Raw genomic sequence first — 11,245 nt, 5'->3', positions numbered from 1 at the left:
AAATTCCCTTCTTTGGCCCCCATTCTCTCATGAGAGCTGTTACCCCATTAGGAGGTGAGTTCCAATTTGGATCAATGTACAACATGGAAACAAAATAAAGACTGACAGATTGCTTTCCATGGGGGGGGGGGGGGGGGAGGGAAGTAAGATTGGGAGAAAAATTGTAAAACTCAAACAAAATCTTTAATAAAAAAAAAAAAGGGTGAGTTCCTCTAGTGAGGATTTAATTAAGGTTTTTCCTTCCTTTCCATCATTTATCAGTTCACCTGAGAGGTCAGTTCTTCATTTTCCTGGTCTTAGCTAGGTCTTGTTGCTTCAGACAAGAACAGAGACTGGGTACCTTTGGATGCCCACCCCTGAACTGGCTATGAGCACAGAAGCTTTCCCTAAACAAGGAGTGTTTTTGACTAAGTTCCAAGTCCCAGACTAACAAGAGCAGTGGGATCTCCAGTGAAATAAAAGGGAAGCAAAGACATTGGAGAAAAATGACATGCAAAGACAAGTGACAATACAAATGTGAGTAGAGCCATGGGAAGAGGCAGTATCATGGAGAGATATGAGGTTTTTTAAAAAAAAAATTTAGAAGAGAAAGAGACAGAAAGACACATAAATTAAAAGAAAAATAAAACAGAGATTGGAACAAGACAAACATGGATTGATAGAATGGACAGAGACAAAGGATATAAACCAGAACACCCTAGAGTGGGGCCAGGAAATCTATCCTCTAGCCTGGACTCTGACCTGACTCACATTGTGACTTTGAATAAGTTTCCCTCTCATTCTCAGTTTCCCAACAAGTGAAAGTACTAGACTTGGATTAGATTCCTGATTCTGATATTTTCTAGCTATGTAACCCTGAGCAGATCACTAGCGTCTATGTGCCTCAGTTTTCTTTTCTGTAAAATAACTGTGCCTCAGGGATCATTGTGAGAATCAAAGGGTATCTAATGTATGAAAAAAATCTCTTGTAAGTATTATGCAGATAGTAATTATTATCAGTAGTATTGTTATTTCCTGCTCAGGTTTTTAAAAAAGGACATTGGTTAGTGGTAGCTTGAGAGATGAGAATAAACATTGCTACCTGACATTATGCTATGCTCTTTACAAATTTTATTTCATTTGATCTTCACAAAAACCCTGAGAGGTTAATGTTATTTATCCCCATTTTACACCTGAAGAAACTGAGACAAACAGAAACTAAGTGATTTGCCTATAGTCACACTGCTACTAAGTATCTGAGATGAAGTTTGAACAAAGATTAGTCAAAACAAGAATTAAGAAACTTGCCCAACAAAAAGCTCCATGAAAATTTTCAAAAGGACCAAAGAAAAGCCAATGACTCTATGACATAACAAAAAATCTTAAAATAAAGTCTAAAAATTGGAAACAGAAAAAAAAGGGGAAACATTTCATAGTAAAAATGACTGACCTGGAAAACAGACAGAGAAAAACTTAAGAATCTATTTAACTGAAGGACTACCTGAATACCTGAAAGACTGAAAGAAAGAGCCTAGATATCTTATTTCAAAATATCTTAAAAGAAAACTGCCCAGATCTTTTTGAACCAGAGGGTAAAGTGGAAATAAAAGAATTCACCAGTCACCTCCTGATTCTCAGGAAAGAACTCCCAGGAACAGTAGAGTCAAAATCCAGAGTCTCCAGGTCGAAGACTAAAGACTGCAAAGCAATTAAAAAGAAAGAATACAGGCACTGAGAACCCCAGTTAGGATCACACAAGATTTAGCAGCCACCACTACAAAGAAGCAAAGAATTTGGAATGCAATATCCTGGAAGGCAAAGGATTTGAGCTCACAGGAAAGAGTAACTTACCTAGAAAAACTGAATATATATAATGCTGTGGGGGAAGGGAAAGAAAAGAATAGATTTTTAATAAAATAGAGGGCTTCTAAGAATTCCTGATTAAAAAAACTATATCTGCAGAAAACTTTGAATGCCTATTTTTTTTTTTTAGTTTTTGCAAGGCAATAGGGTTAAGTGGCTTGCCTAAGGCCACACAGCTAGGTGATTATTAAGTGACTCCAGGGCTGGTGCTCTATCCACTGTACCACTTAGCCACCCTGAATGCCTATTTTAACAGAGGAGTTAATAGAAACTTAAAAAAGATTAACATGAATAAACAAAAATAATTGAATAAACAAGGGTGGGTAACTTACACTCTAATGAAAGGAGATGCTTGTATCACCTTTGATTCCTGTCTTCAACAGGGTTCATAAAGGGAGTCTAACTAGACAAGGCATGGAAGTCAATTAAATCCTGATGATCTTAAAAGAAGACTGGAAAGACAGGGAAGAAGTAAACAGAGAGGGAAAGGAAGGTCTATATTTTACTAGTGGAAAGAGACAGAGAGAGAAACAATGTGGTAAAAAATATTGAAAGACTGAGGAATTCTGAGCAGCCTAAAAACCAACCATTATTCCAGAGGACTAATGATGAGACAATCCACCTACCTCTTCAAAGAGACTTAAATGATTCAAAGTACAAAAAAAAAGACAAATTTTGTTTTGGAGTATGACCAAGGTAAAAATTTGCCTTGATTGAATGATTTGTCTTGAGATATATCTATAATACAGTTTTTCTTTAGGCTTCTAAAGATCCTGGCTTTGGGGATGGGAAGGCGAGAAGGCAGATTTTTTACTGATTGAAAACAAATGTAATTTAACACCAACCAAAGGGACCAGGGGGTCCTAGAACTAGAACTCTTTCAGAAGCAGTGCTCAGAGGCTCTATTTTATATCAGGAGGCTGGGCAAGGAAAAACCCTCTTAAGCAGGGTTGGGCTCCTTCTGACTGACACACACCTGTGGACTCGGTCTTGCAATGCTGCTCCTCCTCTTGCTATGTCTCCTGCTCCTGGTTCTGGTCTTTCATAGCAGAGGTTCCAAGGGTCCTCGGGGTCAGTTGCCCCATGGCCCCAGACCTCTCCCAGTACTTGGAAACTTGCTGCAGCTTGGCACTTCCAGTTTGGACAGAAGACTCATGGAGGTAACAGACAGCACTAGGAAGACAAGAGAGGGATAGCAGGGAGCCCCAGGTAAAAGGGACCTATGAGATTCATCTGAAAAGAAACAGGAAAACACCCAGTTAGGGGGAGCAGAGGCAGACACTGAAAGCCAGAGAGAAGAGATTTTAGGGGGCCCTAGAAGTTGAACCTGGGAAATCTAGATACAAGTGGGGGCAGGAATTGGTGAGTTGAGACATGGTAACACTCAGGGGGTAGAGTTGGAGAAAGCCATGATGAATGAGGGTCCCAGAGGCTGGGATGGGGGCACTGCAAGACCCAGACTTCACTGTCTCAGGACATGGGCTGTTTCTCAGAGGTGGGGAGAGTCAAGGACTAGGTTAGGGGCTTGAGACACTCAGAGATTAGGATACTTTGACCCAGGAGTCTTGAAGCTGAAGGTAAAGAACTCAATTGAGTTTGATCTGACTTCAAACACTTGCTAATATGTTCCTAGCTGGGCAAGTCACTTCACCTTGTTTACCTCAGTTTCCTCATCTGTAAAATGAGTTGGAGAAGGAAATGCAAACCAGTCCAGCATCTCTGCCAAGAAAAAACCAAATAAGAGAAATGTGATTCCCAGATGTGCTGTAGGGACTGGGTGCAGGGAAGCCAGGAGCCCTCAGGTTGGCCTCTGGTGGTCTGATCCGGGTCCCTGTCACTCCTGCAGCTGAGCCAACGCTTTGGAACTGTGTTCACGGTGCACTTGGGCCCACAGCCATTCGTGGTGCTGAGTGGAGCCAGCGCTCTCAGGGAAGCTCTGCTTTTGCAGGCAGACACCTTCAGTGGTCGAGGTGGCATGGCCTCTTTTGACCGCTGCACCCAAGGCAAAGGTGAGGAGGGGGAAGGGTGCAGAGCTTCTCTTTATGCTAAACCCTGGTCTCACATCTTCATCTCTCCCTGAATCTGTCTCCCTTGGCTCTTCAGGACTCTCATCTCCCCCTTTCCCTTCTCTCTGGCTGTCTCTGTCTCTCAGGGATGCTCTCTGCTCTTCATGTCTCTACTCTTTTCCATGTACAAGTCCACCTCTCTGTCCAGCCTATCTCTACCCTCCTGATTCCCTCCCCATCGTCACTGTCCCCTCTACCTCTGTCCTTCAGACATTTTCTATTCACTCCCCTCAATATCTCTGGCCCCCCCGTATCTGCCTTACTATCTCTTTTCCCATGACTCTATGTATCCTACATCCATCTCCAATGTCTCTGTCCCCCTGCCCACTTTGGCTCTCCCTGCCTTCTATGTCTCTGTCCCCCTTTCTCTGCTCCTTATGTCTCCTTCTCTCTTGTTCCCTCTCTCCCTGATACAGGAATTGTATTCTCCAATGGGCACCTTTGGCACATACTCCGAACCTTTACTGTGGGATCACTGAAAAAACTGGGGATAGGGACCCGGAGCATTGCTGAGCGGATCCAAGAGGAGGCAGCTGCCCTCATCCAGGAGCTCAACCTCACCAGAGGTCCAGGCCTGAGACCCCAGGAACAGAGAGGAAAAGAGAAAAACAGAAGGGCAGGAATGGCGGGGGTCGGGGCAAAGAGAGACATTAGGAGAGAGAGAGACACCGGACACATGGTAAAATACATAGAATATAGAAATAGAGGGCAGAGAAATGGAAAAAGAGAGACCTAGGAATATGAATGGCAAAGAGAGCATCCAAGAAAGTGAGGCATGAGGTCAAGAGTTGGCAGGTTTGGTGTGGGAGAGCAGGGAGGGGGAATATGGGAAGTGCCTCAAATGGACCTGACTGCTCCTCTTATTGCCTTCCCCCAGGAGCCCCATTTAACCCCCTCTACCACATTCGCAATGCGGTGGCCAACGTCATCTGCTCTGTAGTGTTTGGGGAGCGATATGCTTATGATGACCCAAACTTCCGGATCCTACTGAATTTGCTGAATGACAACTTCCAACTTATGAGTTCCCAATGGGGTCAGGTGAGCCATAGCTGGATCTCAGCCCCTTACTATTCTCAGCTCATATTCTTCTGAAAACCCAAGACTATAGTGTGTGGCCCAAATAAAGACAATTTGACTGAATGGTGAGAGTGGCAGAAAGAGAGGGGGTGGCACAAAGAAACAATCCAAGCATCAAGACACCCTGAGAGTCCCTCTAAAAGAAGAGATTGGGGCAGCAAGGTTGCTCAGTAGATAGAGCACTAGCACTGGAGTAGGCAGGACCTGAGTTCAAATCCCATCTCAGATACTTGATACTAGTTGAGTGATTTTAGGCAAGTCACTTAACTCCATTATCTCGAAAAAAAGAGAGAGAGATGAGAGCTCCTAAAAGGGGGAGAGAGGAGAGAAAGACAAGAATCTGAAGGCTAGAGAGAATGTCCAGGGTCATGTAACTAGTATCTGATGTAAAATTCAAACCCAGGTCTTCCCGACTCCAGGTCCAGAACTCTATCCATCATGCATGAAGTCTCTGAAATGACTTGGCTATACAATTCAGTAAGGATGGGAGGAGGGGCCCACCTGAACACTGGTACAATGACCCCTAAACACACACTCACACACACACAAACATACACACAAATTCCTTATCCTCTTCCTTTCTATCCTAATATACAGATGTACAATATTTTCCCCTCCTTCCTGGACTGGATCCCTGGTCCCCACCACCGCATCTTCAGTAACTTCAAGAAGTTACAGACTTTCATTTCTGAGGAGATCAAGAAACATGAGGAGAACAGACAGCCTGGAGAGCCCCAAAACTTCATTGACTTCTTCCTAGACCAGATGGAGAAGGTTTGGTCCCCTCCCTATATCTTCCCTGCCATCACCTCTGAATATCCAACAAAAAATGTTTGAAAAGTCCAGATCTTCCACCAAATAACCACATCTTCCACAAACCATGGCCCTATTCTCCTGCTTTAGGAGAAGAAGGACCCAAGGAGCCACTTCTACAAGGAGACATTGGTGATGACAACCCATAATCTATTCTTTGGTGGCACTGAAACCACAAGCACCACCATCCATTATGGACTCCTGATCTTACTCAAATATCCCCATGTGACAAGTAAGTAACCTTGGATTCCCACTTCATACAGCTCAAACTGAGCCTAAGCTTGACCATTTGAAAAAGAAGGTGATTGGTCTGGATGCTCTCTAGGAGTCCTTCCAAATCTCAGTATAATAATTTAGGGCACCATGGGAATAGGAGAAAAGGGGATTCCCTCAAAACACTTCCCTCTTTTTCCTTCCACTTCTCTCAGAGATTCTTTAGGAAGAGATATTCAATTATATAGGGCAAGACAATCCCCATGCCAAAGTCTAAGACCACCTAACCTAAACCACTGTAGGCACTTAAATCCCACGAGTCTTAGTTCTGCCATCTGTACAGGCAGCATCTTTAGGAGCATTCCCGCCACCCACACATGGAGTCCTCCAGACAAGACTATCCCAGACTGAAGACATTTTATAGCTCTCAGCCCTCATCAATGTATTTACTATATAAACAGAGGACACACTTACTTTATTAGAGGGGCATTTAATGAAATAGCATGGCAAGAAAAGAAGCAGTAAACATTTTACTCCTCATACTAAAGGCACATTATTCTGAAAATATCTACCTCATCAGAGAAAAAGTGAGCACACTTGGGGAAAGACCTGACTGGGTCACCCACACAGAGGATCTATTCCTCAATCCTAGTGGACTACAGGGCTGCTGAGGACTTTTGATAATGTCATCCTGCTTCTCCTGTCCAGACTACTCCAGACTGGTGCCCTGTGCAACCTCTCCCAGCCATGATGCCTTGGTTGGATTTCTGGTTGCCTCAGAATATTGCTGTCTGATGTCTCAGCCCTGTATCTCACCTAGGTGATTTGGTGAATAGAGTATGAGCCCTGGAGGCAGGAAGACCTGAGTTCAAATTTGACCTCAGGTTCTTACTATCTAACCAAGTTCTTCAACTTTGGTTTGCTTCAATTCCCTCAAATGGAGATATCTTCCTCCTAGGGTTGTAATGAGGATCCAATGAGTTAGTAATTGTAAAGCATCACAGAAATATTTCATCTCTTCCCCCATTACTTCTCTGGTCCATGGCTGCTGGTAGTTACTTTCAAGTGTTCAATACGCAGAGTCTAGAAGGCTGGGGAGCTATTCTCTGCTTCCAGATTTAACAGGAGCCCCCAGGTCAGGCTATGTCTATGAGAGGAAGAGGGAAGGGGTTGGAAAGAAAACTAAGCCAGAGGGGCCAGGTGGTTGCTTCCCTATGGCCTAGCCACATTCATTGAGTAACTTTTGTTCATATACCAGAAAAATCCATCCAGGCTTTGAAGTTTCTCTACATATAGAAATGGGGTTTTTGGAACTGGGGCTCCTTCCAGTTCAAATTTCCATGACCTAAAGTTGGGAACAGAGACCACGAGAGGATTGGGGCCCCTTCAGAAGTCTTCCTTCCTCCTTCTCTCTTCACTTTCCAGAGAAGATCCAGGAGGAGATCGACACTGTGGTGGGTCGAGATCGGTCCCCCTGCCTGCAGGACAGAGACCATCTACCCTACACGAATGCCGTCATCCATGAGATCCAACGGTTCATCAGTGTGGTACCTATGGGTCTTCCCCACATTCTCACCCAGGACACCCACTTTCGTGGCCACTTTCTGCTCAAGGTGCCCAGCTCAAGCACGTATCTATATATGGAAGGGAAGAATCAGGGTGGCAGGAGAGAGGCTGAATTGACAAGATGGTGGAGTCAGACATCCTGGGATCCCAGACTAGTCCCCATCTTAATAGTTGAATCTTGAGGTAGTTGCTTTGCTGAAAGAAGGGAGAAAGCTGTATACTCTGATTCAAACAATCCCCCAACCTCCACACACTCTGAATGGGAGTGTCTTCCTGCACCTGATGCCCCAAACTAGTCTGGATATGCTGGGGCTTACAATATCTATACCCTTCCCACAGGGTACCACCATCCTTCCATTATTGATCTCTGCACACCAGGACCCAACCCAGTTCAAAGACCCGGAAAATTTCAACCCAGAAAACTTCTTGGATGATAAGGGGGCCTTCCAAAACAATGATGCCTTCATGCCCTTTGCTCTAGGTAGGAATAGGGATTGGAGTGGGTGAGGGTGGCAGTAGTGGTAGGAGAGGGGCAGGAGGGATTGGGGGGGGGGGGAACACAAAGAACCAGACAAAGAAGATGATTTCTAGAAAAAGGGGAAAGAGGGTCACAAAATAATCTAAATAAGTGATCTCAGACAATAGGAAGGTTCTCTGATCCTCAGTTTCCTCCTCTATTATTTATATCAGTTTACAGAAAGGTTTTTGAAAGATTCAGTGTGTTTTATAAATATGACTTGCTATTATCATCAAAGTGGGGAGAGGATTTAAATAGCAGTTGTGCACTGTCCACATTTGGATATGTATAGCCACTTGGATGTCTAAAAATATGGTCTGGGATTCAAAGAGAGATATTGATACATAGAGGGGAGGGTCAGGTAAATCCCAAAGCATATCTAGGAAAGACACATTTTCCTTCAGTCTGGGGATAGAAAGGTATATTAAACCAGAATTGAATCTTTCTACCTCCTTAAAAATTGCCTACCTAGGGGAGTATAAAACCAGAACAAAGACTCTTTCTTGGTCAAAATCCTTCAAAGGGGGAAGTTGGCCTTCAGTTTTCATTTGCCAGTTTGGTTCCGTCCCATAAAATGTTAGTTACATAAAAGACTATTGCAAATAGTGCAAGTGACCCCATTTATACAAGAAGGTAGTTAGCAGAAACTAGAGAAGTCCCATAGATTAGACCAAACCAGAGAATATACACAGTGCTCCCACTGAGAGCAAGATAATTTAGCTTACAGATCTTAGCAGAGTGGAGAATTAAGTAATATTTATGGACTGACATCTCAAACCAAGAGAAGGATGCCCTGATCTTATACAAGGGGAAATTCCCCAATGTCAAGGACCACTTGGGGAGCTTGCTTTCACCGTGCAATTATAGCTTCCCTGCATCTGGAGCTGGTCTCCAGTTCTAGAAATCTGGAGGGATGTGAGTTCTGTCTCCAAGAGAGCATGAAGGACCTTCTCCTCTTCAAGCCTCTTGAACCTATTCTTCCCCTGACACAGCACATATCATTGCATCAGCATTCTCCCTCAATTAAGAGAGACTCATACAAAATACTACAGGCTTGACTAGAAACCCAGGTTCCATAAATATTCAATTTGACCCCTTTCATTGGGCTGATGAAGAAGACCCACAAAGTGACTTGCTTTGCCCTCAGGCACAGAGTGGGCAGATGGCAGACAAAATAGAGAGGGAGTGTAAAGGTTAATTGGGGAACAAGAGGATGAAGATTCTGGGAAATAAGATGGGGAGGGATTCTAAAGAAGAGCCAGACAGGCTGTGCCACTGAGAGACTCTGCCCGGTGTCCACAGGAAAGCGCATCTGCCTCGGGGCAGGCCTGGCTCGCATGGAGATCTTCCTTTTCCTCACCACCATCTTGCAGAGTTTCACCCTGTGCACTGTGAAGAGACCTGAGGAGATTGACCTCTCCCCCAAGTCCACAGGTCTGGGCAATGTGTCCCCACCCTATGAGCTCTGTCTGAAGATCCGCTAAGCCCCTGCCCAAGGGGGGAATCTGTCACACACAATTCCCTCCCTTTGTCAGCACTTATGTCTTTTACCCAATAAAACCCCAGAGTTTGAGCAAAGAATGGCTTACTCATTGAGGATGGGGAGAAGGGAGGAGTGGGTAGCAGGGAATGATGGGGGAGAGGAGCAGCAGAATACACAATTCTGAAATAAGCTTCATCAAGAGCATCCCATCTCACACACAGGTCTCCAAAAGAAACTAGCCCTGGTAGTTTTCCTGTGGTCATATCCAATCAAGATCCATATCTGATGAGCCCCCACTGATACTAGTCAGCTAGAGAATGCAATTAATTCAAAGCAAAGGCTTTTAATGAAATAGCAAAATAAGAAAATAAAAGAAAATTCCCCCCATAAATCAGGGGCACAATTTTTCCTCTCTCACAATACTCTCTCACAAGAATAGATACTTGCAAAGATAACAAATGAGAACATATCTACAGAGAACAAGTGTGGCCATCAGGTAGTTGTAGAAATGCATATACATGAGGACTACAAGGTCAGGGCCCACATGTAGTAAACATATTAAGCCAGGGCATATGTCCTATAATGTTAAAGGGATGAGGACATCTATTAATGCAGCCACACTGCTTCTATTGTTCCTGCTCCCTTCTGTAGCTTCCTATTGGGCATACTCATCAATGTAAGCAGTGATGATTTCCCTACTAAGGCAAGAGTTATCTCAACTATCAGAGCTTACTCTTGGAGCCAAATTCCTTTGTAACATAGACCAGCCAAGGCAGATAAACAAAGGCCCCTGTATTTGAATGGGCTTCCTACTGCTGAGCAAATTCAAAGTCTCTATCCCAGTCTCTAGTTTATTTTGGTTTAGAAAATTTCCTTTAGTCCAATCAGTCCCTGATTCTCAATCTGTATTCCCTCTGAAATAATTTCAGGGGAACTACATTCCAACAAACCACAGAAGTCTGCATAATTCTGAAACACCATGATTTCCTTTATTCTCCCCCTCCCCCCAATATATACCCTGCCTCAAACCCTGTATCCTAAATTCCTGGCTTTCACGTGTAAATGTAATTGGCAACAAACCTCCCTGACTCTGAGATGCCTTTGATTCTTCAGTCTGTTGTTCAATCTTTTTTCTTTTGGCAAGGCAATGGGGTTAAGTGACTTGCCCGAGGTCACACAGATAGGTAATTATTAAGTGTCTGAGGTCAGATTTGAACTCAGGTCCTCCTGACTCCAGGACCAGTGCTCTACCCACTACACCACCTAGCCACCTCCTGTTGATCAATCTTTTTTTTTAGGTTTTTGCAAGGCAGATGGGGTTAAGCGGCTTGCCCAAGGCCACACAGCTAAGTAATTATTAAGTGTCTGAGACTGGATTTGAACCCAGGTACTCCTGACTCCAAGTGCGGTGCTTTATCCACTGCGCCACTTAGCCACCCCCTGTTGATCAATCTTAATGGACTTGTTCATTTCATCAGTGCAACAATCAGGGACAATTTGGGGCTGTCTGTGATGGAGAATACCATCTGAATCCAGAGAAAGAACTGTGGAGTTTGAACAAAGACCAAAGACTATTACCTTCAATTTAAAAAAAAAAAAAAGTTATTTATTATGTAATTTTTCTATCTCTTACACTTCATTTTTTTCTTTAAGGATATGATTTCTCTC

The 11,245-nt window shown here is 43.8% G+C and overlaps 1 protein-coding gene across 1 annotated transcript; it reads left to right on the top strand.

The window, feature by feature from the left end:
• The first annotated feature begins 2,715 nt into the window (after positions 1-2,715).
• On the top strand, positions 2,716-9,662 carry LOC141509507 (cytochrome P450 2F1-like). The gene is made up of 9 exons (XM_074219118.1): positions 2,716-3,002; positions 3,689-3,851; positions 4,325-4,474; positions 4,786-4,946; positions 5,583-5,759; positions 5,889-6,030; positions 7,437-7,624; positions 7,917-8,058; positions 9,397-9,662. Exons 1-9 carry the CDS (start codon positions 2,838-2,840, stop codon positions 9,576-9,578), a joined length of 1,470 nt encoding a protein of 489 aa, XP_074075219.1. The 5' UTR covers positions 2,716-2,837; the 3' UTR covers positions 9,579-9,662.
• Positions 9,663-11,245: the final 1,583 nt, after the last annotated feature.

The sequence above is a fragment of the Macrotis lagotis genome, chromosome 1 (assembly GCF_037893015.1).
Source record: "Macrotis lagotis isolate mMagLag1 chromosome 1, bilby.v1.9.chrom.fasta, whole genome shotgun sequence".
Taxonomy (NCBI): Eukaryota; Metazoa; Chordata; class Mammalia; order Peramelemorphia; family Peramelidae; genus Macrotis; species Macrotis lagotis.
Note: the sequence above shows the minus strand (reverse complement) of the source record. Positions and strands in the feature narration are given on the sequence as shown.

Excerpts from the sequence above, each read along its gene's own strand:
- LOC141509507 (XM_074219118.1), top strand. The coding sequence starts at position 2,838 with ATGCTGCTCCTCCTCTTGCTATGTCTCCTGCTCCTGGTTCTGGTCTTT. Across the intron at positions 3,852-4,324 it reads CCGCTGCACCCAAGGCAAAG|GAATTGTATTCTCCAATGGG; the intron begins GTGAGGAGGGGG and ends TCCCTGATACAG. Across the intron at positions 4,475-4,785 it reads GGAGCTCAACCTCACCAGAG|GAGCCCCATTTAACCCCCTC; the intron begins GTCCAGGCCTGA and ends GCCTTCCCCCAG.